Source organism: Tinamus guttatus, unplaced genomic scaffold (genome assembly GCF_059628265.1).
Source record: "Tinamus guttatus ecotype Peru unplaced genomic scaffold, ASM5962826v1 Tinamus_guttatus_pri_ptg000006l, whole genome shotgun sequence".
Classification (NCBI taxonomy): Eukaryota; Metazoa; Chordata; class Aves; order Tinamiformes; family Tinamidae; genus Tinamus; species Tinamus guttatus.
The window spans coordinates 1,137,072-1,164,264 of record NW_028288540.1 but is presented as its reverse complement, the minus strand read 5'-3'; the positions used below and the strand labels follow the sequence as shown (position 1 = coordinate 1,164,264).

The window sequence follows — 27,193 nt, the reverse complement described above, 5'->3', positions numbered from 1 at the left end:
ATGAAAATAAATGTGCTTATGTGATGAATTGAAAAAAACACCAACAACGGGCACACCTGCTGCTGTGTCTTTTATGGTATTTACTTTGCTGTTGATTTCAGTGCAAAACACATGTGCATATGGCTTTTTTTCCACACCCGCATTGGTTATGTTTGAACACCACGGAACGTACAGTTAAGAAAGATGCTAAGCATTTTCTTGGATATATTCTTTTAAAAAAACAGGTCAAATCGTCAACTTAAAACAGGAGATGGTGAGAAGAACAGATTTGGCAAGTGCTAGTTCAGTGAAAAGTAGTTTCATATTTGCTATCTTATTACAACTAAGAATCTAACTTAGTAGAACTCAAGAAATTTTGTTTTTTATTGTTAAGAACTATCTGGAGTACGAAACTGTTTTAGCAAGTTGTATACACAAGGTGCTCAGTGCCCGAGTTTTATTTAATTGGCTAATTTTCAGCTTGAATTCTTGAAGGTAGCCTATAGGGCTACTGGGATTACATAAAAGGTGTACGTTTAACTAGTATGGAGCACTAATGTGAGTATCATTGAGAAAATTGCAAACAGAATAAAACTGTCCTTCTCTCTCTGTAGGAGTCTTCAGTTGAATTTAGGAATTTAAGCTCAGGCCCACAGACTGGAAAAGTTTCATAGCTGGTTATCTTTTCAACTAGAGTACTCTCAAACTAAGAGTATTTAGAATTTTGCAGTAAGCTGCACTGTTTTTATGCTGTGTGTCTGTCAATACATGAAGAGTCGTATTTACTAAATGCAATTGATTAAAAAAAATCTGTCAAGGTAAACAGGCGAATGGCTTTGCAATATGATGCATTTTGGAGGCTTCAATTCTGAGATAAATACATTTACGTGTGTGTGTGGGTGTGTGTGTGTGCTCAGTTTAAAAAATCTGTTGTGAAACTTAACCAAAATTTGAAAGGAGAATTTAGATATTTAACGTGATCTAGTTCTAAAATAGCGATAATAAAGAGGTAATAAGTCAAACTGTTCTTTCACTTACAACAATATGTTGTGTTAGGAAAAAAAGAAGGTGTTTTGGATTTTTTACAAATACAAATTAGTGTTGTCTCCAAAAACTTAGGACATGTCATTTTTTAAAATTAAAAAAGGGCATTGTTAATGATCTATGAGATTAACAGTTGATAATAAACAGATTCCGTGGAAGAAAGTATACATGCTGGGTGCATTGTTGTCACATAGGAAACAGATTAATGGTAAAACTCACTTTAAAAAAAGGAAGAAAAAGGCCAACAAATGAAATTCCTGAATAGTTTGCCATAGAGATAAATAAAAGAAGAAAAAAGATGGAACAATTAACACCCAGCTAACAAATGCACAGACACAGCTGTCCAAACAGGATTAATAGTGTATTAGAGTACAGTGAGTCATGTGGGGCTTTCAAAAATATCCTGTATTGCATTACATGCTACCGCCCTGTGGCACTGAATAGATGAAAAGAAATAAATATGTTAAGCAGATTCATAGTCTTTTCACATTATTAAAAAAGCAAGTTTCTAGGCTATGCAAAAAAAAAAAGCTGGACTTTATCATTATGGAAAGGTGAATTAGCAAAAGTTATCCAATACATGCAGTGACCTCTTTCAAGTTGTAAAGATGGAAATATGAGAATTTGTACATGTTTTGTAGCACTTATTAAATACATAAGTGGTGGATGTCTCTTATCTGTCACTTTTGAGAACTCCAGAATAGTTTTTACTAAAATAAATTAACTCAAGTTTTCCAGTACATTTCAGCCTTTGAGTAGTGCTGCTTTGACAGATGTTTTGCCCTCAGCACTGTAGTGCTAACCACTGTCAAACAAATTGGGAAGAGAGTACCTAAGAGCCAGGAATGCACAAAGAAAGAATTGCAAAGCAAATTAAGTCTTCTGATAGGGGAAAAAAAAAAAAAAGGTTAGCAACAATTTTGCCCTTGATTATTGCTTCCTATGGTTAAGGAAATATGAAGCTTACTGGATGTAAAAACTTATTGTATGTAAAATCTGAAAGCAGAGGGTTTTTCGTTGTTTTCTTTTTTTAACTTGTACAATTGTTTAGTATATTTGGTAAATTATCACCAACTTTCTGGGAAAGGTATTTGTGTCTGGTAGAGATGCAGCTTTCTGGTCTGGTACAATGTCGTTTCTCAAATGCAGTCCTAGGCAGCTCTTTTAGGGGGGATGTAGATCCTTCCTGTGTAGGTTGTTAGGAACTTACTAACACTTTTCTTTCCAAGACCTACAAAATGATATGGTCAGATTATTTTTTTTTTCAGATGAGCAATGACTTTTTTGATTCAGCAGAGGAAAATGCACGTAACTCATGGGTTGTATTTTTCCCTTCTCCTCTAAACAGACATATCAGGAGTCATTTTTGTTTGCCGTTCTGAGAGTGCCTACTCCTTGCTAGCCCTTTGTGTCAAGGAGTATTTTGTCTTTGGCTAAAAACTTTTGGAAAAGTCCTGCTTGTTTTGTTTCTTTTCCTTTGAAGCTCTCTCTGCATTGAAACTTGATTGAATGTGGAGAACCTCTACATTCAAACTTGATTTTTCTCTTTTTTCCCGTAGCTCTGCAGTATGACTAACACACTCTCTTGAGAATGTTCCTAAGGACATTGGTTATAAGTGTGAAAAGAATTGTTATTATTCCTTGTGTATTTACCAGTGCTTCAGTCAGACATCATCTTATATTATGAACTTCTGTGCTTTTTCATGTTTCTCCCTCCCTCCACTTTGCTTTTTCTGATCAGCTTCAGTCCTTTTTTAAATCCTTTTAAACTTCTCATTTGTTTTACTTTCTTCACTTAGGCATGTTTTCCTTAGACACCAAAGTTGATCTTCCTATTTTTTCATTTAAATGGCTGATACTAAAGTCAAAGAAACGTGCGTATCTCTTAATGCTCCCCTGGCTGGCTGAGGGCTCTTGGGTTTCTTGGCCGGGATCTCTGAGCTGTGAGGCTCAGATGTCTTGGACACGACTCCGGACTTGCTTCCAAGAACTTCAGTCGTGGTATTTTCTGTTGAGAAGATATCCTGGAGCTTACTGCTGTTCTGACTGAGGCCACTCCAAACCTCTGTCCTTCCTACCATTCCGTCTCGGTTCTGAGCGTTTAGCATTGACGTCTTTGGAATACGACGACTCCTCAAGCGCAGACTGCCGTTCTCTGGGTGTTAACTAAATGTTTTATCCTTTAGTGAGTTCTGGCTTTCTCAAAGCCAGTGTGGCCGCGAAACAACGTGTAGCCGTTTCTCCTGCCTCCTGGGATGTGCCCTCCAGCTTAAAACCAGACCCGAGAAGCCCTGCTCAGGTAGCTCGGGCTTTAGCAGTTGCCTCATTTGTGCTCAGTACAAAGCCCAGGTGCTGCCAGGCCCTTCAGCCACACTCGTCCTTCCATTCAAATGGTTAGACCCTGAGAGAAACCTCAGGGGGAACGGTGTCTTTAAACCTGGATTTCAAAAGCAGTGGCTCTGGAAAGCACTTGCCAAGGCCTAACGCTTGCTATAAGATTTTTGTCTTTCTCATGGAAAGAAAGGCTCTTTGTTACCTGTAGATTTTTATTCTGAAAGCCTACAGTGCTTCTCTCCTTTTCCAAAATAGGCGAAGAGCTCATAAAAGGGACATTTCACCCAGTTTTCACACTGCTATTGATTTTTCTAGTTATTTATTGAAATTATGAAGGGGAAATTCTTATCTAGGATAAATAACTTTAACTCACATTATTCAGTCATTTTGCTAGGAAACTCAAACATTTGATTGATAAGTTTGTCTTACAGTTTTGTGGCAGACAATCAGGAGGCAAAAGCACCTGTCTTGTGTACTCAACCAGGGGTCCTACACTGTATGTTGTCTGGAAGAATTTTCTTTTCACATTTAAAAAATAAGAGAATGAAACTTGACTGTGTTGTATAAACATGTAATCAAGATTCTTAATGTAAACTGTAAATGCAATTTTAACAGGAATTACCAGATTTGATCTTCTTGGAGACTTTGGAAGGTTTAACTGGCTGGGCAACTTCTATATCGTATTATCTTACAACTTGCTCTTCGCCATTGTGACAACGTTGTGTCTGGTCAGAAAATTCACCTCTGCTGTCCGAGAAGAGCTCCTGAAGGCACTAGGTAATAAGAGCACTGAGAACTTTGTTTGTGTTTTATCTGTTCCTTTTCCCCAGTGTGAAGTTAGGTGCTGCAGTTCAAGTTCTGTGCAACTCACCAAACTGCTTGTTTTCATGCAGGTTTCTCATATTGTGCTGTCCTCATAGCCTGCATTTGAAATTAGTAATAAGTTTTAGGAGTTTTTTTTTTTGTTGTTCAAACCACAATCGACTAATTTCCTAAAAATATCTTTGTGGAAATCTCAGCTGCTTTTTCTTAAGGTCTGCTTATTCAGAAAATCTTTGGTGTACTTGTTCAGAGAGTCTTTGCAATAAGCTTGAGTAAAATGTCCAGTTGAATAGCCAGAACTCGAGGTAGTCCAAAATGGTCAAATTGTGCATTTATGGTTCCTCAGAATTTCAGTGTGATTGTACAAGAAAGGTTTGACACATTTGATAAATACTTGGAGCAGGAAATGCCCGTACTTACTGTGCTCTTCCTAAATTTCATCTTGACTAATTAGTGAAGCTTCCTACCTCCCTAGGCTCGTGGCCTAGGCTTAGTAGTCAAGCTTAAGTAGTGGATGCTGACAACCTTGTCCATGCACAGACTGTAGTGTCTGAACGATGCAGCACTTGGCTTCACTGATCCCTGCTTCCCAGAGTTGGGACCATGGAAAACAATACTGAGGCACTTCCTAGGACACAACTCTCTTGGGGACAATTAAACATTTTATAAGGTTTACAATTCTACTGAAAAGTCATTTTGTAGCATCAAACCTACTAAACAGGAAATGAAATACAGAGTCCCCGATACAGGAGGGCTAAGATGGGATTTTTTTTTATTTTTTAAGTTTCAGGGAAAGATATTAGCTGACTTAGGAGTGTGTGACTCTCCATAGATTTTATGCTAGAAGTTGCTAGAAGTTTCTCTGAAAAGAGAAGTTGCATAGTTGATCAAGATAGGATTATGCAAGTTAACTAACAGATGAATCAAGGTCTTCTCATAAAATGAACTTAACTAAACCTGAAGATCATACCACATCAGTTTTTTTTTTTTTTTTTTTTTTCCCGTTTTGAACATTTAAATAATTTAGAGAGGGCTTGTTTATCACAAATCATCTTAAAATCAGCAGTGGATGCTTCTCAGCAAGGTGCTGTTTTTAAGTTATTCCAGGCTGTTCAACACCAGGCCTATGGTGTTGATTGACAGACTGAAGAACTGAGGAAGAATTGCAGCTCTCAACTGCTAAATTTGGGATTAAAGCAATGTAAAGCCAAGCTTCTGCCTTTTCTATGTTTTGCCAAAACAAGTCCCCTTTAATGGACTTTTCCCACTCATAACACAAGAGATGGAGTTTCCTGGAAGTGTTTCATATTTGAGTCAGAAAATCAGTTCTGGTCTTCATGGAGACCTTCACCACAAGGTAGAATTGGGTTTGTATGCAGTGTACTTTCGTTGAGTGGACATGCATGAAACATAAAAGAATCTTAACTGCTCCTTGTTGCTAATATTTTGCAGGATTAGATAAACTTCATCTGTCCAACAATCCAAGAGACTCGGAGGCAAAGCCTTCTGCAAACGGGCATCAGAAATCACTGTGATGAACAATCATCTGCAACCACCAGAGCTGAAAGCATCAACCTCATGGCATTCCCGTCATCTCATCAGCATTTCTGTCTTGATGTGACTTGTTGATAGTGTGGGTCCAACCTCGTCTCACCTTTGGATGCTGTTGGGCTTCTGAGGAAGTTGGCTGTAGCAGCTTCTCCTTTTCCCGGTTACCTTTTGGTCTGCTTGTAAGTTTTCCAGTAAGTCAATGCAGGAGGTGCCTTGAAGACTGGAAGCTGAAGAGAATAATGCATTCCTTTTTATTTTTTGACACTTTCATATCTTTAGGTATTAACTTGCTACCATTTAAGTGCACAGTACCTCCTGTTGTAATACAGAAACAGCTCTAAAGAATAACTTTGGGACTTGAGTTAAAAAAAATGCACTTGAAGTCCAATATGACCCTTACTGGAAATGTAAACTATCTAGAAGAGGTCCCCTTGGCAGCAGATCCACTAAGAACTGTTGCAAAACAAAAGTCACTGCTGGAGATCCCAGCTCCCTTGGTGATGGATTCAGCAGGTTGCTCCTAGTCAGTGTGAAGCTTCCTCGGGGGGCCGGTGTCTGCAGCTCCCAGTTCTTAGCTCAGTGCCCCGTTGCCTTCCCTGTAGTCAGACAACGTCCTCTCGAGTAGAGGGAACCACGAGATGAAGATGAACTTCAGTGTTAAATCTGAGCCTAGCTTGGTAAAAAGCTCCGTAGCCCCCTAATCGCAGCCCTTGGGGTCTGTGGGCTGTGGTGCCGTGAGGCCGGTGCCCTCCCCGGTACAACCCCCTGAGACACCCATCAACTTCTGCCTAGCAGCAGTACTTGGAATCAATGCAAGTAGCGTAGGCCTAGGAGGCTGCAATTGCACAGTTTTTTACAATCTTCTTTTAATTTGAAGTAAATTATTTCTCTGCATTTATACTGTAGTTACCAGGATTTCTGTTCTGTGGCATAAACCAGTTATCTTTCACTCGTCTGTTTTTTAATGTATAGACATGAACGTGTATATAGGCCTGTATGTGTAGATAGCGTAAATTAAATTCTAAGCTTATGGAAGCGCTGTGGGTCGCTCGGTAAGTACAACCTGCGTGTTCAATCTGCAGAGTACCAATTTCTGCAATGTTACAGGTTAGCTGCTCGGCAGCCTTAGGGTCAGGATGGCACCAGTGGGTGGTGAAGCCCCTTTCTTAGCATTACTGCAGCTTCAGGAAAACTCTCAGCAGTTCATAAAAACAAGGTGCCACCCCCAACCCAAGGGCTCCCTCAAAACGTTCTCACTTGTGTCCTCGGGTGCTGCAAGTCGTCCCCAAGCAGGTGGCAACGGGGCGACGTCGGCACCCGCCGGGTCGCCGTGGCTCAGTCGATGCTGCTGTCGGTCTCTGGCTCCTGGAGAGCCCAAATTCACCTGCCTGAGGTCTGGGGTCTTGCGCTGACTCGCACTGTGACAGCTGGTTCTCCAGTGGGGTTCTGGAATGACATAAACCTCGTCGGAAACTTCTTTTTGGCTTTTTTTCTGGGATGACTGCACGGGGCTGCAGACCTTGCTGGGTGAGTGTGACTTGGGCGGGGTGTGTGTGTGTTTATACGATTGATTTTTGTTCTTGTCTCGTGTTTTTTTCCTGGAGCGTTTCAAAAACCCAGCTCCAGGGTCTGTGGGGGTTTCTCCGTTTCCTTTTCTGACTCGAACTGAGCCGTGCTGTAAATACTGCTGTAGTAGATGTGGTGGAGAGCTGCCGCGTTTTTGTGTGTCATTAGCAGACGTTCAAGGCTAATTAAATTGACTGTTGGTGTGTTGTGTTGAGTCTTGGAAGACTTGAAGTAAAATTGCTTGATTTCACTAAGATACACAGGCATTTCTTATGTTGTTTGAATTTAATGCTGAAATTTTGGACAGATTTTTTTTTTCCTCTGAGTCAGAGTTCCCCAGCCAAGAACAGGGAGCCATAATTCAAAAGTGTTTTTCTTTTTCTTTTCTTTTCTTTCTTTTTTTTCTTTTGTTTCTTTTTTTGTGTCTGTTTACATTCAAAACATCAGGAGATTTATTAGGGGCATCATTCAGGTATTCAGAGCTTGGAGCCTTATGTGCTCACACTACAATGAAAAATAAGAGAAATGTCTCCCCTTGTCCATGCAAGCGCCAATAGGACCAAAATTCTGGTGTCTTAACGGGGCCAGTGAGCTGTGGTATCTAATGAGGTCAGTTCTCCTTGCTAAAGTCTTTCTATGAAGAGCTCAGGACAGGCTTGGACTAACAGAGTTTAAGGAAGAAACATCAAGAGTGGGAGCCAGCCCGAGTCTTTGCTCATTCCCAGTAGCCAGAGACGTGGCTGTTTGGGTTCGTATTTTCCCTGGCATCAGTAATCCAAGAAGCCAAGAACAAATCATCTCCAGTTGAGCAAAGACCCTTCCTGCTGAAAAGCCTGGAAGTTCAGTGGATTTTCAAGCTGATTTATTTTTTGGGAGCAGGGGAGCTGTGGCTCCCATGGACTCGGTAGTCAGAGATGCAGGGGTTAAGTTGAGAGGATTTTACACTGAGGTGCAGAGGCAGATTGAGATACTGTGGTTTCTAAGGTGGATTAATCCGCACAGCTACCCCGTGCTGACACTGACTGTGTTTTTAAGTTCAGCTGTTGTGACACTGTCCATGCCAAAATACATGTTTGGCCTTAAAAATGACATTGCTGATGCAAAGCTGCTCACAACCATGAGGCTGTTTTGAGATGCACTGAGTGTACCATAGAGGTCACTATGTATTTTTCACAGATATATTCACTGAAATACAAGCAACTGGAAATTCCTTCATGGGTACTAACAATACATTCCTAGTATTTTTGACTCACGTGGAGTCGGGCAGTCTGTACCTTCCAGGTATGCGCAGCTGATCGTGGGAGCATCGACACCTGCCTCGCTTCTTCTGAGGCCAAAGCGCTTCCCTCTCCGAGCAGGTACCACACACCGGACCAAAACACGTGGATTGTTTTCATTAGCCGTCTGGGGCTTTGCGTTCTGTTGGTAGCACAGTATTAAGTACAGTGGCAGAATTGTAGCATTGTGGGATTTTTAAATGTAAAGCACATCTCTGATGCTTCAAACTTAAAAACAAGGAGTATGGGTTACTGTACCAGTAGGGCTTTGCATTCCTAGAAAACTTTGTTTACTGCCTGTAACGTGATACTTATCCTTGGCCCTGTTTCTCTCATACCTTTTACACCGACTGTTTTACAGTGTCACAGAAATTAAAGGATTTGTCCAGACGTTTTCCTGGTTTGGTTCCCAGCCCCTCGGCAGAGGAGCAGCTCCCCGGTGCCGGGGGGAGCAGCGGGAGCCGGCACCTGCGGGAACATGGTGGGCATGACAAGGTAGCCCTGAGGAAATGACCCCAGGGAGAAAGAAACGAGGGCAAGTGGGGAGTAACTGGCTCCTTCCTGCCCGTGACTTCTCTTGAGCTTCCTCAGAGGATCTGGTTTTCCCTCTTTTCCTGTCTGTGAGAGGAGGGAGAAGAGGAGAAGGGCTCAGCTCATCTCCTGTAGCTAAGCCAGCTGCTCAGTGGAGTTTGGGCAGCCTCTCTAAGTGTGGAATAGCAAATTCAGGAGAAGAGCTAAATCCTGGTATTTCACATGTCCTCAGATTTGTTTAAAAGAGTTTTTTTTTCATCTAGGGAAAGTCATTTGAGTGGGAGCGATACATGAAGGATAACTGCACAGCCAATGTGAGACAGAAATATGTTTGGTTCTGTTTGATCAAACAGGTGTTGACCTGAACTATGAGCCTTTGAGGAAGGCAGTGAGGTCCCCTACCCCTTGCTGTTAATATCTGTCTTGCCAGCTTGAAGTAATGTTGTGCCAGCAGTGCAGAGGATGCACCTGAGGCCACAAATATGCTGCAAAGGCAGCTAAAGGTGCAAACACATTTGCAGCATCCTCCAGGAGCTTGTACTTGTGGTTCCCAAGTATTGAATTTATTGTTGGGAGATTGACGAGTTACTTTAGTGACATTAGAGCCATTTGAGGTTTCCAAAAAGCCTTTGAGTCAGTCCCACGCAGCAGCCAGAGCCCGGCCATAGCCCTGACGCGCTGTGGGTTGATGTGTCCACGTGTTCCCCCCGCTGGGCTCCCTCGCGAGGGCCGTGTGGGAGGCGACGTCAAGTGCAGCTTCCAGGATCCACCCGGAGCCCTGGAGCAGGGAAGCAAAACCAGCCGCCTGCCCCCGGCTTGGAGGGTCCGTGTCCTCTTCTCTTGCTAGCGTTAAAACCCCATTTTCGTAAAAGGAGGTAACAAATGTATTTTTTATTTTAAACTCTCGAAATTTGGGAGCTGATGGAACTTCTTTTTCTCCTGAGTTTGGCCTCGGTTCCTTAACATGAGTGCCTTGGCTGCCTTTCCTTCATCACGATTTCAAGGCATTTACCAGCTTACTCAGTAGTATTGCTGTTGTACAGATAAAGTGTCTCTTGCTGTGCACAAACTGTGAATTAACAGAATGAGAGACCCTTAATACATCTGTAGCAATGCAGGGCCTTTAAATAGGAAGTTGTCTTTTTTTACCCCCACAATTTAAACATCTCGGAAACACTTCAAACCCTTCCTTCAGAAAGAAGAAACATGAAAACTAACAGCTTGTCATCCAAATATCCCAGGATTTCCCCTGCACCAGACAGAATCTAACTTCTTACGATACCAATTTTGTGATTCGTGGGGTAACAGTGCCCCGATTTCCACTTTCTAGAAGCCTGTGCAACTGTGAATGTAGCTCTGCCTTGGCACCAGCAACCTGGGGCCAGTTGCTAGGTCTCTGTTAATTACTGTATTTTTTTCTAAGTAATTTTCTGTTTCATTTATTGCCAATAAATACTTTTATATCCATGGCTTTGAATGTATAACAAACATAGCAGCTGGCTCCAAGCAGGCCCAGTGAGAGTAATGTAATTATTTTGTCCTGTAAATGTTGACAGTTCTGGAATCCTTAAATCCAAACTCCCCAAGAGCTGGATCCGGTCTCAGACCTCGCATGGACACTGCGGTCAGGGCATCCCAGTTCCTAGAGGCCCCAGGTACCTCACTCAGTACAGTCAGTACCTGGGGTGATGCACAACTGCTCCAGATCCTTGCTGCACGTTGGTTTTGTTGTTGCTCCCCTTCTGGCCCTTGCGTTTTCTCTGTTGCTGTAAAAAGAGCACAAGAAAAGCAGCACGATGGTGGCACCTGCCCTGTGAGCAGCGAGGACACTTTAAAGAACACTTAATGCTTAAGGAAAATGCTTTTACTGATATGTGACTTCCTCCACCTTCCCCCTCGCTGATTTTCCCAGTTTTGGCTAAATTATATAGTTGCCTGGACATGGTGGAACTGCCTCCTCACCAGCTTTGTCAGGAAATTATCTGAGCCCCTCAGCTGAGGGAAATCAAGCTGAGCCCCTCCTCAGTGTTCAAAGGTAATTTCCAAGTTGTTTGGCCTAAATCTTACTGCTCTGAGAAAGGGGGTGGAAAAGGATGTCTGGAAGTCATGGATTTGAAGTCTTGATGTGTCAGAAAACACACATTTACACACAGAAAAATAATGGTGCTAGTTCTGTTATTCCCCTGTGGGCTTTGGAAGGCAACTCTGCGCTCCCTGAAGGGAGGGAGCTCGTGGTGCTGAGACTCAGCTCGACCGCCCTGAAACCCCTGCTGGGGAGAGGACAGAGGGACCCGTGTTCGGGAGCTGCCCCTCCACGTGACGGGACTGGGACAATAGTGTCCAGCGGGGGTTTGTACTGACCTTGCTAGCGCGGGCGCTGCGGGGACGGCACCAGCCGCCGTCCGTCTTGCGCTTGCGGGTTTTCCACTGCGGTTACTGTCCAAGACTTTAGTTTTTAGAAATAATTACGCACAATCTTAATGTTGTATGAGGTCGAGTGGTGACATTAGTGCTCTGCTCTTAGCCTGACTTGTGCTCAAGAGCATGTAAGAGCTGGCAACGTGTTTTAAGTTTTTCCTCACTTGAATGTATCTTGGATGAAGGTAAAATATGGCTGAGAATTCACTGGACCGTCATTAGTGTTACTGTCATAGAAAACTTGCAATGTAGCGTCCTCCCTCCAAACCCTTCCTAGCTTATTTTAGGTCATGCAAAAACAAACCACAAAACAATCAATCAAAAAAAAACAGAAGTGCTGTATCAAGTTCTGAGTTGTGGATGCTTCCCTGTGTTACCGAACTGTATGATAATAATTACCTTTGTAGCTAGTTGGACTTTTCTTGTGGAAAGCAGAAGTAGTGGTTTTTTTTCTCTCTTCATTTGAGCTATTACATTTTTCAGTGTTTTGTAGGAAGATTTTTTTACTGTGTTTTCAATAAAGTCTGATTCCAAGTGGGGTGTTGATGCTCTTTTCTTTAAAGCCACTTCAGTGTCATGTCAGTGGTGAGAGGCCTTCAGGTGGGAGAGGCAGCCAGGTAAATAGTTCTGGTCTGTGATGCTGCTGACAGAAAATGTATCTGTTGCCACAGTGGGACTGGGGAAGGGATGGGTGACAGTAGGAGGATGTCGATGAAGATGCTTTAAGACCAAATATGAAAGTGAATATGAAAGGAAAACAACTCAGAAGCAGCATTGCCTCTTTTAACTTTTATTTTGACATCACTGTCCATTAAGAAATGCCCATTTTCTTTGCAAAAAATGGCTGTGGAGTTAGAAATATAATCTGTTGTCAGCTAAATTTTGTTAGGTAGATCGTTAGAAGATGTATACATCAACATTCAAGAACCTTCTTCTGATAATATGAACGACATAAAGGGCACATGTGTCTTTCTCCCAAGGAGAACTCTTCAAATGCTTGAAGACAGGTGCGATGAAACAAATGTGAACAAGACAGCAGCACCGTCTGCCGTGGGAACTGGCTGCCCTTACCGGGAAAGGCACAGGGAGGATGGAGAGCGGGGCTGAGCGGCATAATGCAGATAGGACAGTCAAAGATCTCCTGCCGAAATGCCTACGGAAGAAAGGCAGAGGGAAACAAGTCAAAAACCTACCGTGGACCCGGTAACTACAGAAACAGTGCACTAATCAGAAAGCTGGAAATTGGTGTGAGTTACAGAATCACAGAATGCTAAAGGTGGGAAGGGGCCTCTAGAGGTCATCTAGTCCAACCCCCTGCACACGCAGGGTCACCTAGAGCACGTGGCACAGGACTGCGTCCAAGCGGGTTTTGAAGATCTCCAGAGCAGGAGACTCCACAACCTCTCTGGGCAGCCTGTTCCAGTGCTCTGGCACCCTCACTGATAAGAAATTAATTTTTCCTTAATTTTTCCTTTATGAACATGAAGTGTATTTTCATTAAACCAGGAGCACTTTGACTCTTTGAGCTCTTTAACTAATTAACAGAGAAATGCTACCTATGTAGGAGCAAACCACAATTTAAAAATCTTTTTTAGAGATTTGGAACAGTTAAGAACAGATGTAAAAATATGCTGAAAGTCTCATGCCTCTAAATTGATTATGTTGCTAAATGCAAACCTGAGTTTAATAATAATAAAAGCACTAATTGACCTGCATCTGTATCTTCTCCCAGTCGAGTTTGCTTAATAACATTTCCTTTCCTTCCACCTGCTGGAAGGCATCTCGACTTGCAGCGATAGAAGAATCGATTTCAGAAAAAAACTCATCTAGGTTGGTATCATAGGAACTGAGCAGCCGAGTGCTGATATGTTGAACCTGAAAAGAAAATGAAGCGTAAGTAGAGCAGAATTCAGAGTTGTTTATAGGTACAGACTCTTACATACCCTACATACATGGATGAATGATGAGGGATTGCACAAGTGCATCGGAAGAGTCCGACACTCTCCCAAGGTTTTGTTTCCTCCCAAACTCCCAGCACTGGGGCTCCTGGAGGCTCCCCCGCTGGGACTGCCAGCTCTCGGGGGGGGACAGACGCTGCTCCCGGGAGCAAACTGCCCAGGAGCGAGGGAATCTGCTGCAGGTCGCTCGTGTCCAGGGCTGACAGAGCTGGGAGCATCACGGCTACAAGCGCTGCGGCTCGACCAGTAACGCGCTGCTGGCACTAAGAGCTTTCCAGACCCAGAGGAACCAAGAGCCCAAATCCCACTAAAGCTACTCTGAAAAAGTCAGTCAAGATTTAGAGATTTTCTTCTTTCCCTCTAAAGTGTCCCTCTAAAATTATGAAAAGCCTCTAGTATCACCTACTATAATAAAAATATTAGGATCATATCATGTGCAAATATGCAAGTGTCTTCTGTAAAAACTCGGAATGTTTCTCTCTAAAGATTCAAAGACAAACTTTACAAGCATCCAAATATGGGTAGCGTAAGTGATTCTTGGAGTTGGTACAGGCTATTCTTTTTATTTAGCTGTCTGATTCACTATTATTATTATTATGACTTAAAATACTTGCAAATGATTTCCAGAATAGTGTATGGAAAGGTTGTATCCATTTAGGTTGAGTTGTACTATTAGGTAATGCTAGTGCAAGAACATAAGTGTAACTTAAGAAGCCCTCTCCAGAGAGCCCCTGTGCAGCACCCACATTCAAACTGCAGCAGGACATGAAGGCGCCTTCTGCAGTTTGAGAGTGAAGCTCTGCATCTTGCACAGGGCCCAGGAGTCGTTTCGGGCTCCCTCAGGACTCCTCCCTGAGGAGGAAAACCACCCCCGAGCGCCCAGGCCCTCAGGGGTCTGTGCAGAACACGATCTCGACACTATTGACACGGTCCGGGGCTTCCAGAGTGAGACGCTGAAATGCTACCACACTAGAGGTTACTTTCATCAAGTTATTAGTCTTGAGTGTTTTAATATAATTATGTATTTTTAATATAAAAATTACTAGGAATGTTATTGCTTAATCTATCATCTAAGCTGTTTTACCTGGGCTGAATTGTCCCACTCTGTAGCGTTACCTACTCTTGCTGGCTTCATTTTCACATCTAGCGACTTCACAAAGAATAGCGGCAGATAGATCTGAACCTTACATCACTCGTGCTTTCTGGGCAACATTCCCAGCCTGATTTATGCTCGGTCTTCCTTTATATGGGTATCAAATGTGAACACACCTGCCTTGCTTCCATGAGAGAGCCAGGGGCTGTGAAGGAAAGTTAGAGCTGCCCTTCCTCTCACCTCCACTGACAGCTTCTCGGGTCCCAGGTTTGAGGAAAGCGACTCTATGACCTGGCCCAACCCATGCCCATCCATCAGCAAATGAAGTCTAGGGGCAGGAAGAAAAAAAATAACTAAAATTTAACCCCAAATTTATGCTAGTTGGCATATCAGTATTAAATACCAATGTGAACAGTGGTCAGAAAGCAAGAAGCATTTTTTATAGTTTGGATGTTATGTACCAAGGTGTAATTTAAATGTGTACTAGGTGAAGTAATGTGTAATTTAAATACTAAACCCTGCCGTGTTTCAATCAATAATACCGTTTTTTCCCCCAAACAAGTGAAACTGATTAACTGAATCTATTTCTAAAAACACCAGACCTGTATCTTTTCTGCCTGTGACTTCTTATGACTGCCATAACCTGGCATAAGCCAAGTCTGTGCAATCCTGCCCCAGCGCGCAGGGCTGCATCCGTCGGCCGCAGAGCGGCACAAAACGATGACAAAACGGGACGGTGAAACAAAGCACGGAGGTGAACTTTGCTCACAGGGAAGGCTTCTTAAGTGATCCAGTGTCAGCAAATTGCTTACTAATGTGTTGACTTATGGCAGCCCTCCATAGTAAAATGAAAAGGCTGGAATTTACAGCGTATCAATGAATCAGTTGATAAGCTTTTACTGGTTTAATATCCTCCTAGTTCTGCTGCTTGGAGCCGCTTCAAGTTAGCAACAGAATGTTTGCCATGTCCCTGTGATAAAGGAAGTCAAACGGCTAAACAAATTCGAGGACCATTATGGTGTTTGGGGAGATTTAAATTAAAATTGTTCAGAGAAATCACGGGGAGGGGGAGGAGGAAACTGAAGTCAGCTACATTTCACGAATGACCTACCTGCCTTCCCAAACAATGGGGAAGGTTTTTAGCAAAGCTGGAGATAGTGTAATGCATTTGAAAAGATTTAACTGCACCAATAAAAGACCATACTACAATTAAATGACATATGCAAGTGACATTTATAGGCAGGATCAAAGAAACCCACTACCCAACACGCTGCCTTCTAAGGAACACACTGCTTTCTGTGCAGAGTGGTGTTAAAAAGTAACATCGTTTGGTTTCAGTGACCCTTTGTGTCTCCTTTGATCTAAATTATTAAAAAATGGATTGGTGTAATAAGAGCTACTGTATCCCCCTCAAACAAGTAACGTGCATATTTCCTGGTACTAATATTTCAGGTGTTATTTCTTATTTTGTGACATTTATTCAAGAGTATGAAACTTGACATTTAGCCTTTGTGATCCTTCGAAGTGAGGTAGGGTTATTAAAAATCTAACTGCTAACTTCTGATTTTTCTTTCCCCACTTGTCTTGCCCTTTGGTTGTGCTAACATTTAGGGAGTGACATTTTAAAAGCACAAGTTAGAGAGAGAGAGAGAGAGAGAGAGAGAGAGAGAGAGAGAGAATTCATTCTAGAAAAGCTCTTTAGCATCTAGGAATGGATAGCTCCTTGCGCAAAAACCCTGCAGTGTTTTCATTAACCAACACTTAGAAGTGCTAACAGCAGGAAAACTCATCTACAACTCTCACTTGAAAGCCACTACAAAAAAAAGGAGTATATATTCTTTAATCATAAGCTCATTCGAACCTGACTAATCCACGTGAGAAGACCTTATAAATTTATTTTTAATAGAAAGTAGAAAAAGTGGCGCCCATTTTTATTCCCTGCAAAATCCTGAAGTGTCACATATGAGAGTTATTTCCTAATGCAGAAATTATATTGTGGGAAGCATTTACTGTGGGTTACAATCAGCTGATAAAATGTAGGCAGTTTTTAATCAATTTGTCTCTCCCTAAAACGGACATCTAAAGTGTCCTTGAAGGGTGGCCACTGCAGTTAGTTCTATATAACTGAAGTGACTTAAAATAAAAAGATTGGTCTGACTTGACTTGCAATTTAGGTGAGAGTAATTTCCCAGTTGCATGCACCGGTCATAAATTGCTTGTATAAATTTTCCTCACTTGTACCTTGAAAATAAGGTGAAATAAATAGATTAACAAAACAGCTGCTTCCAAGACTGCTTGTTTGATATAAATAAGGAATAAAGACAAAAGTACAGAGCTGATGTTGAAGAGTTTTGGCATAAGGGAGCTGAATAAAAGCACCAATAAATGCACCATACCTTTTCTTCAAAGAACTGTTTTCTTAATTTGCTATCTTTAGGAGGCACTGTTTTTCTCAAGTTTTTATACCACTTTCTGACAACGTATCCCCTCCATGAAGCTTGAATTCTGTGGGAAAACAAGATGTTATTGCTCAAGAAATACAAATTTACCTAATTCTACTCTTTATGTGAAACAATCATTTTGCACATCTAAATAAAAAAAATTGTTTACTTGGTAGTGCATCCATCCAGGGTACAGTTTCTGATGAAATTCACATTTTAACCCATATGGATCATTATTTTAAACCAAATATTGTCCAGTGCCAGCATGTGTGGCAGCAGTAAGGCTTACCTGATAGCGCACTTTACTTTAAACAAGCGTGCCCCGTCATGTATTACTCTGGTCTGATACTGGTTTTTCCTGCACATAGGACAAGACTTTTTACCTGTAAATTTTTCAAAGGCTTTTAGGCATGCCTGAAAAAATAATTGTAATTACTTACAATATATTTATGTATCACTGGAACAAAAGAGACAGATCAGATTTCATCATACACAAACTTTTCATTCATCAATCCATAAACATTCTATAAAATGTATATATCTGTAAAATAGTTAGAGAATTTTAAGTCTTTATATATTCCTGCGAATTTTTGTTAACTATTCCTGTTTAGTATATCAATTTGTATCTCCATTTTTCCCACATATTTGTCAAAAAGGTAAGAACATGGAAAAAATGAACTCAAAATATCCTCAAATTAATTTCTTACAATAAAAATCAGAAATCAAGATTGTTTTTCAGTATGAATAGATTTAGCTCATCAAGATATTGACTCATGTATTATGTGCTTGAATAGTTAAGCAAAAATGTACTCACTTTATGAAATACATGGGAACATGAAAGCAATACCTGTTATTCAAAGGAAAAAAAAAAGACTTTAAACCATTCGGAAAGCTGAAAAGTAGAAGAATGTTGACAATAAAAATTGTGACTGCTGGAAAAGACCATCAGTTTCTTTCCATTACTGTTACAATCCTTCTGATGAAATGAAAATTAGTCTTCTACAGAAATTACTTTATAAACTACATGTTAAACCAATGTGTGAATTTTATGTTTACATACATGGGGTGGCAGAAAGCAAGAAATGCCAACTGCTACTGATGGGAGCAAAGGATTATGAAACAAGTACTTAAAATGAAAGCCCATTAATTTTTTTTTCCCCTTTCCCCCACAAAGACATTACATTTCAAGTGATAAACATCAAATGCAGCATTTCACACATACAAAAAAAAAAAAAAACCCAAAAAAACAAAAGAGAAAGCATGTTCGCAGGGGACAAGAAAACTTCACCTTTATCTGACCTAAATTCCCACCAAATACTGGTGAGCTCCATCCTGACAAAAGATATGGAGCTGGACAAAAAAGGCAATTGGCTCTTAGAAGATGGAAAAACTGGGAAATGAGTGAAAACCAGAACAAGTAGTGTGCACTATTGAGCTGGCAAACACAAAAGGATTAATGGCTAGCAGCCAGCTGAAGGGAAAGCTTTCAGATACAGTGGCTTTTTTCCTTTGAGGGAGGAAAGCTCAGAAACATTCAGGACAAAAAGAATTCCAGAGGCATTTCCCTTTTTGTGCCAAATCTCGAGTAACCTTCTGAATGAGTGCTGTCTTTTGCTCTTTCTTGTCAAGGTTTAGATTTTTAGGGTAGCCACAGATTGGCAAAATAGTCTTGTTAGGCCAGCTCTATCCCCGCCTGCCTCTGGAGAACTGCACACCTCCTGCTAATGCCGAGGTGGAAGGAAGCAAGAGCTCTGCTTCTGAAGTCATTAAAGACCCTGATTCACATCACAGACTTGATGGCAAAAATCTTCAGGGAAAAACAACATAGAGAACAGACAGGAAAAAAAAAATCATAAAAATAACGTGGAAAGAAACTTGCAATCAGCTGGGACAATTATGCTAACTACTCTCATCACCTTTCTAAAGCAGCACTTCAATCAGTCGCTTGTCCCTTCTGTTTTAAGGCTTTCAAGATGACACAAGTAAATCTCATAAAACACAACGTAAACACACTTAATGCTATACATATCCACTGCATAAATCCACTGAGGCAAAAATGCAAGCATTTCTTCAGGTAAGCTGAGTGAACAGAATTAAGAGCACACCCACTTCATTTTCCAAATACAAACGTCCTTTGAACTGAAGAGTAACAAACTTGTGAGAAAAGAAAATGTATCTTAAATTTGTATAATTGGTGAATATTCATCATTTTGAAGAACTAAAGCTAAATCATAGCTAACTGGAGCTTAGAAGGATCTATAGAGTAGCCTGTATTTGCTTTGTAAGGCCAGATAAAAAGGCTGGTTTACATTCTTTCCTACCGTCATAACTTCAGTAGTGAGGAAATATTACCAACCTTTCTCAATCCTGTCTAAATGGCATCTTAACACAGATTCTTTCATTTTTCTTCCTCCTTCTTTCAACTAATGGTTTTTAGCAGTAACCGTGGAAAATCTTATTTGAAGTAGCCTATACCAAGTCATACTACAGTTATATACGTACCTGAGGCTGGAGTGCAAATTCTTCCCTGCAGATTGCACAAGGCTGCACAGAATCTCCCTGCTTTATGGATCTCTGCTTTATTTTTGCCCATTCTTCAGCAGTGAGTGGCAAGGGAGGAGGCTCAACCAAGCCTAATTTCTGAGCTGTGGACAATAACAAATCACTGAATAAAACCCACTGACATGGATCAGATGCAGACACTGAATTTCTTGCCCACCCCCCCCCCAAGTGAAATCCACTAATAATGCACTTTTAAAAAATACTGTATAGAAAGTTATAATCAGAGAAACTACATACCATAAGACAAAATACTTCTTACGATTAGTCATTCAGTAATTGCCAGAACCAGAATTATCTTTTTCGAACAGGATTTATAAAGGAAAAATTTAAATGTAACTTTTTATTTATCAAAATAGATTGTTTTGATACCCGTGCACACCTATTAAGATGAGGATTATTAGTTAGATTGTAACGATGCAAAATAATGTAATTTTAAATCATAAATATGTATGCAAGATTTCTGTTAGAAGTTATTTCTGAGGGTTTTTAAACATTATATTATTGTATTCTCAAAATTAAAAGAAAAATGCATAGGGCAGTACACTTAAACAGTTGCTGCTGCAAAAAGCTGAAGTAAAATATCAGAATGGAGGATGCAAGGAGAAGCATAAACAGAGAGATGGTCACAGGAAGACACCGCAAGCGTCTCTGGAGTAGCTGAGCTTGTCAATCTCTAATCAAACTGCGAGGTTCTTTGCTGGAAGCACATGCAAAATTTCCATCTTCTTAAGCAGAAACAGTGAAGATGTCTGCAAAATTTCCCCCCAAATTTAAGAACATCAACTGTTGTATTTCAACAGTGAATAATGTGAGAGTCGGTACAACAGGGCTTGACCTACAAAGAGGAACTTTTTCATCTTGAGGCCCTTAGAGGAAGCAGTTTGTGTGGACTGACCCAACTGTGTAGGGATGCCTGAGACCTAAGCAAAGGAAATTAGTCCACGACAGAGTCTGTAATGACACTTGTTAAAACCAGAAAGGAAGAGGGACTTGCACTCGTTAGAATGCAAGCTGATGAAGCTCAGATGAGAGATTCAGTTGTGCACAGGGAAGGACAGGTCAACTCTTGTATTCATACCAAAGAACAGAGCTTACCAAAATCTTTGCATGAGACAGACATTAAGCAGCAGCACGTATTTGCTCTAAATAAACTTTCAAAACCCAACTAGACACCGAGTTCAAACCCATTATACTGATTAGGCACGAAAAGGATTCCTAACAAACCATGGAAAGAAGGGGGTTCAGGTGGTCCTCTTGCCCAAGTACACCATTATTCTAGAATAGGATCTGCCCACTTTTGAGAAAAAAATCTGCTTCTTAGCTCATCTATCCACAGATGCATATTGTTAATCATTTAAAATTTGCACAAAACTGTCTTTGATCTTTGTGCTAGAACTTCTATGAGGTACTGAAGGAATTCTGCAAAATGTTTTCTCCCTTGGGCTCAAATATGACTTTCTTCAAACGTAAACTAATTCGATTGCATGTCTTGGAACAAATGGATGACTTGGAGATTTCAAGCTCTGTCAGGTTATGCTTTTGGAATGACATCGAAATCTGACTAAACAGAAGTGGTGTGTCTTCTTCAACATAGATTTATATCACTAAGATTTAATTAGCTTCTCAGCCTGTCCTACTTCAGTCCATATAACTATGATTTTTGGCTTCGCTGATTTTTTTTCCTGGTCTTGTTTGTATCCAGAAGAGACTCATGCAGGAAGTCTTCTTGAATGACCACTAATCGGCTCTACTCTGTCAACTTGAGCAAATCTTTGGCAATCCTGATGAATCCAGGCTGAAGAATTCCAAGTCCTGAAGTGGAATTCTGAAGCATTATACATTCAAATCTGAACTACTGGTTTAAATGGTTCTGAGTCTTTTACTACTTATGTCAAACTACGCACATCACTTTGTTACTTTTCTTTCCCTTTTAAAAGGTATCAAGCCAGGGGTCAACCAGAGATTTCAAAGTGCCCATAAAGCCAAATATCAGAAGCAAATTGTGCTTTTACTGTGCTGTAGATGACATGGCGACCATATACGATTGTCTTGCAGGCACACTGGGTTAGTTCCCATACAACTTGGTATGGAGACACTAAATCCAGGATGTTCCCATATGCTCTGCAGCTCCTAGCACTGCCTACAAACTACAGACTAGAGTTCAAGCCAGTCAATGTCAAGCAAGCAGAAAAGTGCAAGTTATATGCACTTACAGGGCTTACTTTCAACATATAAAAATCCAAACTACATTAACTAAAAATACGCACTGTCTGTCCACTCATCTGGTGCTACTGTTGGCACTGCAAAATAATGTGAGCTTTGAGAGAAACATTAGGGATTCTGCAAGCTAGAGTCTATAAACTAGTTCTTAAAGAGCATACAGAAAACAGAATTGCAGAAACAGTTATCTGAGTGGCCAGGGAGTTCTCCTAACCAGAAATACTTTCTGTTTTGACCATCCTTCTCTTGAAGAGCACAGATCAGTGTTTTCTCTACAAAGAATCAAATTATGTAACAGATAAAGGTTTCAATAAAAAATATGTATCCAATTTTGTCTTACAGTCCTACCTAAGAGTGAATGAATAAAGAAACAGGATAACATTTTGACAATCCAATATACACACATTGCCTGTCATTATAATGACAAAATGTGAATGGAAAGGGACCAAGACAGCAAACCAGCCACAGTATGAAAGACAGTAAAGTGACATATAAAATGCTTAGCAATGGCTTTCTTGCAAGTACTGTGGTCAGAAAGTGTGTAAAGGAGGACAGTGACATGGCTTTGTGGAAAGCCTTTTCTATCCCCTCAGGGTAAGAAAAAATGCTTATTTGAAGTTTTTGCTAAAGGATGATTAAGACTGCCAAATAGGAAGAGACTGGATGTGAAAACTAACTTTTAAACAATATAGACCAGACAGAATACTTGTGAGAGCCAGGCTGTGCAGAGCAACTTTTGTAGAACACAGTTGAGGAAGCAGAAGTGGCAGCAGGACATATGTGACACACGGTTGAGGCAAAAGGTTATATGCACAGTCTCAAAGTAGCATTTTGAATAAACACGAGCAATAAAAGCTGTGTTATCACATCTCAAGATGTGCACACGTTTTCACCCTTATGCACCAAGCGTTTACAAGCCCAGCGCCTTTGCTGACACACCCATCTGTAATTGAATTATTTATCTTAAAATGAACATTAGCAAAGCAATTACATACATTAACCTTCAAATGCTAACTACTAGCGTTCAAGATGCAAGCTACTATTCAAAAAAATTTAGTCTGGGGGGCCTCTGAGATCATGTTTGATATCCGCAGACTCAAGAAGAGAAAGTTGCATTAAATTACCTTATCAGTGTTGTTTCACAACTGTAACGTTTAAAAAGCACGATCCTTATTGAAAGAGAAAGGTTGATAGAAGCATTAAAAATAAGAAAAAATATAGGTCAAATACTAACGAGCAAAACCCAGAAACAACTGGAATGACTTTTTAAGATCTTTCAGCACATTCTTTGGAATCACTCGCACAAACATTCATGCAGGACCTCTCAGTCAATGCTGCGATTTAAAGAGAAAATACTTCGTCTTTCTCATAATTGCAGAGGAACATGCTCACACTTGGACTGCATTTTTTCAGCACAACCTTTAGCTTCCATAATCACTTGCTATTTATATTTGTGTTAACCTCAGTCCCTCTTAGCTGGTTTTTCCCCACTATCCTCTCCTCTTTCAAATTCCTCTTCAGACCGAACCAAGCAAAAAACCCTCCCATCTTTAGAATTACAGTCATGTAAATATACTAATAATCATCTTGTCTTGCTACCTTTTGTCCCATCCCTTGTTACATTCATTTGTTGTGTATTATCTTAAGTTACCCTCTTCACCCTCGCTTGATTCCAAAAGGCAGATGCCTGTGCTTGTATGGAGCCTCACTGATTTACATGGTTCTCTTCAGAGCTGGGACTACTGTGACAGTTACTACTGCAAAGGTAACACGATCTTCAGAGAAGCCTGAGGGCATTTTTAAGAAAAAGAATAAATAAAACAATTACTAATTATGATGAAAGTTTATTACTCTTAGAATTGCCATTTAGGGAGCTGGAAGGTCCTTTAAAAAGGTTAATCAAGACAACCATGAAGATGAAGAAGACATTCGTTGTTCATTGCAAGGACACTACAGAAACCTTTAGAAAAGAGGGAAAGAAGATTGAAAGCTGGGAAGCAGATTTGGACTCCTCGTTTGCTAAGATGCTCCCTGGCATTGTTTTTAATAGCAATATTATCTGTCACTGCTGTACTATTATAATGCTTTTTAAACGTGAGTTTTCTCACCAGGCATGATTCCAAGTCTTCACATCTGTGACTTTTATCTTGTTGCATGTTTGCTTCTAGATTTGAAAAAAGGTATTTAACTACAGGTGTTAATTCTTCCTGGGTTTAGCCCCAGGACCACTGTAAAAGCAAATCTTTTTAACTTTGAGCAAAGGTGGGTATATATTAACAAAGAATACATTTAATGCAGCACTAGTCATGTCTTCTAACTAAGAAAAAAAAAGCAAACAGTTTTAAGCAGACAAAGAATTATCTTAGTACTAAAACATACCCCTAAATAAATACAAAATCCAAACAGTTGATGTTTTGAGAATATAAGATCGTGAAAGTAACAACTGCACATATATAAAACTTACATTATTTTTCAAAAAAAACTGTCTCAATGAAAAATTCTCCTTCATCAAGATATATGACTTTCCTCTTTAGAGTAAGTTTTAATACATTTCAGATAGAAAAAGATGAATTCAAGCAAGCGATCAAAATTCTGCTGTTTAAATAACTGTTTACATCAAATTCGAAAAGAAACTTTAGTTTCTGTGCTTTAGATTATATTAAAGCAACAATTCACAAATCAGAATATAATGGTTTACCTAATGTTAGCTGTGGAGGATTGGGATCAAGAACATACTCCTTTTCTGAATCTTCCTCTTTTTTATGGTGAGTGCTCTTTTTTCTCAGTCCAGTGTCTACTATTGCTCTGACCATCTCTTTGTTCACAGGTTTGGAAATGTTCTTTATATTCCTTGACTTTGACTTAAAAGGATCCACTAATGAAAGATTCTGGAGCTGAAGTTCATGTATAATATGATCCTGTAAAGCAACTGCAGTAACTGCTATCATCTCTTGTTTGGAGGAACGGCCCTAAAAAAAAAAAGAAAAAAAAAATCCCTTTCCACAATTAATACTATAAATACTTTTTAAAAAGATGCATTATACTACATTAAAAGAAATTCTGCTCTTTGCCAATGGTTTTTACTTGTCAAAGACTTTTATACTCATACAACCCCTGTACTTGAAACCTAACATACAATTACCATAATGTGCAATTTAAGATTGATGTTTCTGACACATCCTAGTTTCAACTTATAAAAAAAAAAATCAAAAGAAATATTTGATTTACCGTTTATATTAAATAAAATAGGAGTAATTTTTAAGTTTTAATTACTTAGCCCATAATTATTATATGCAATAAACTCATCAAGAACTATAAAAGTTTGGCATGCTCAAACACATTTTACTTCAATATAATTAAAAACAATCCCAAAAGCTAACCTAATCTTCCAAAACATTGAATCTAAACAAGAATATTTTTTTATTAAGAGAATGGTCTTTGCTATCTATTCCTCCATCACTTCCCACCCTGACACCTTAATTTAAAATACGTGAATTTGTACCTTGCAAAAACCATGCTGCTCCATTGCTCCAATCTTTAGTTGATTTTGTTAGGTCATGGGGCTCTACAAACAGAAATGCACAAGAACGTGAATTATATTTATCAGCAGAGACAGTCTCATTGGGAGCAGAGTGAAAACTTACTGTTTAATTCTTTTCATGGGCCTGTCATCAGGGAGAGCTTAACATAACATGTGTTCGACCCTCTAAACTCTGGATCTGTAAACAACGGATTACACCTCCTCTGCTGCCAACCTTATCTTACCCCCTGTGGCTGTGCTTGAAGTGTACAGAAGACCTTCAGGCAGCAGCTTGGGTGAAGAGGAACTCCCTTTTCTTGTATGTATTCCTTCTCATGTTATCTTAATGCCCAGCATGCCTACAAAGCACCAAGAACATGATGCACTATAGAAACACAAGGCCAAGGGAAGGAGGAATCCCTCGGGAGAAGAGGAATGCACCCCAAGGAGCTCAATATGCTGCCTCTTGTTGCACCCAAGGATCTAGAACGCAGTTAAACTTTCACATTGAAAACTCTTCCTCCTCCATTTAAATTGCACCTTACCATTTCTGCCCCACGGATCTCCTTCTCTTGGGCTATTTCTCTAGACATTTCATCTTTACCCTCCCCAAAGGGAGGACCTGCCTGCCCATACCTTCACGCTGATCCTTCACCTGCTCTGTGCACATGCAGCTGGAGTGCCTGCTTGTTCCCAGCACAAGAGCTGCCAAGAAGTCTGGCCTGGTTTCCTTCTTTTCCACTTTCCTTGATCGCAGACCTGGTGTGAAATCCCTCACCCTACCCGGGACTCCCAGGGCCGTTTATCTTGGGAAGTCCCCACACGCCTGCTGCCGTGTTCCAGGCCCTCTCCTAACACTTTGCTTAGCTCTTGCGCTACTTCCTCCCCACATGCCTCAACGCTTTGCGTGGCCTCCTCTGGGGGGCAGCTCCTCCAACTTGGCCCTGGCTCTTGGGAACACGGGCTTATCACTCTTTATTTACCTCTACTATTCGGGGGCGGGAGAAGGGCACGGGCCGCGCTCTGCTTCACCACAGACCTCCCCGCGCCGCCCCCAACCCCGCAGCCGCCCCCGCGCCGCCAGCACCTGCGCGCGCCGCTCCGGCCCCTTTAAGCGCGGCCCAGGCCGCGTTGCCTGGCGACGCAGCGCGCAGGGGCGGCTGCTGCGCAGGCGCGGGGCGGCGGGCGGGAAAGGGAGGAGGGGGAGGCCGTTGCGGCGTGTGGGCTGCCCGCCATGACAGCTCGTTTTGAGGGCCGCTGTTCACTCTCGGTTATAAATACATATGTATTTTGATCCTTTACGGTTGTTTCTGATCTGGCAGGTGATTAGGTGGGGGCCTTTCGGCAGCGCCCTCCAGCTTCTCTTAAAACCTCCTGGTGATGGAGGGCGGGCCACGCAGCCCTTGGCCAGTGGCCCCAGTAGTCCTCCAGGCAGCAGTGAACACTTGCCAGTGTTGGTTTGGTTGGCCCATGCTTTTAGAAATTTTATGCAGCCATCATTGTTACAAAATTGTTTGTATACATAGAAAATATCCATGAGCAAAAGCCATAATAATATATATCCATATATGGATATCCATATTATATAAATCATGGATATATGCCGTATATCCATAAAAGCATAACAATGGGTCAGACCAAAAGGCCTCGTAGCTTCCTGCCTCTTGCCTTGGCAAAAAGTGGGAGCCTTAGGGAGACTTGGAGCCCCCTTTTTCCCGAAGTGGAGAATAGATACAGAAGCTGACCTAGGTCCAGGTGCACCATTTCTTTAGCCTTTTGGGTTTAAACACTCTTCACACTCCTCAACCGCTACGGGCTTGAGAAACTTGTTTTCTTGTAAAATTGTTGGTTTCTTAAGAAAAAAAAAAAAAAAACAG

At 40.9% G+C, this 27,193-nt stretch overlaps 2 protein-coding genes across 4 annotated transcripts in view; one reads left to right on the top strand and one right to left on the bottom strand.

The window, feature by feature from the left end:
- Positions 1-5,889, top strand: part of LMBR1 (limb development membrane protein 1) — a 54,235-nt gene extending 48,346 nt beyond the window's left edge. For all 3 annotated transcript variants that reach the window (XM_088521163.1, XM_088521157.1, XM_088521170.1), the window contains 2 exons: positions 3,973-4,134; positions 5,632-5,889. In XM_088521163.1, the coding sequence (XP_088377289.1) occupies positions 3,973-4,134; positions 5,632-5,714 (245 nt within the window). In that variant the 3' untranslated portion in view covers positions 5,715-5,889. The remainder of the gene's footprint in view (positions 1-3,972; positions 4,135-5,631) is intronic.
- Positions 5,890-12,435: 6,546 nt separating this feature from the next.
- Positions 12,436-25,322, bottom strand: RNF32 (ring finger protein 32). The gene is made up of 8 exons (XM_088521050.1): positions 25,299-25,322; positions 24,495-24,765; positions 19,517-19,659; positions 17,829-17,861; positions 17,304-17,428; positions 16,970-17,078; positions 13,233-13,397; positions 12,436-12,675 (listed from the first exon to the last, which is right to left on the bottom strand). Exons 1-8 carry the CDS (start codon positions 25,320-25,322, stop codon positions 12,436-12,438), a joined length of 1,110 nt encoding a protein of 369 aa, XP_088377176.1.
- Positions 25,323-27,193: the final 1,871 nt, after the last annotated feature.

Excerpts from the sequence above, each read along its gene's own strand:
- RNF32 (XM_088521050.1), bottom strand. The coding sequence starts at position 25,322 with ATGGAGCAGCATGGTTTTTGCAAG. Across the intron at positions 17,862-19,516 it reads AATTTGCACTCCAGCCTCAG|GTATTGCTTTCATGTTCCCA; the intron begins GTACGTATATAA and ends TTTGAATAACAG. Across the intron at positions 13,398-16,969 it reads AACAGTTCTTTGAAGAAAAG|GTTCAACATATCAGCACTCG; the intron begins GTATGGTGCATT and ends TTTTCTTTTCAG.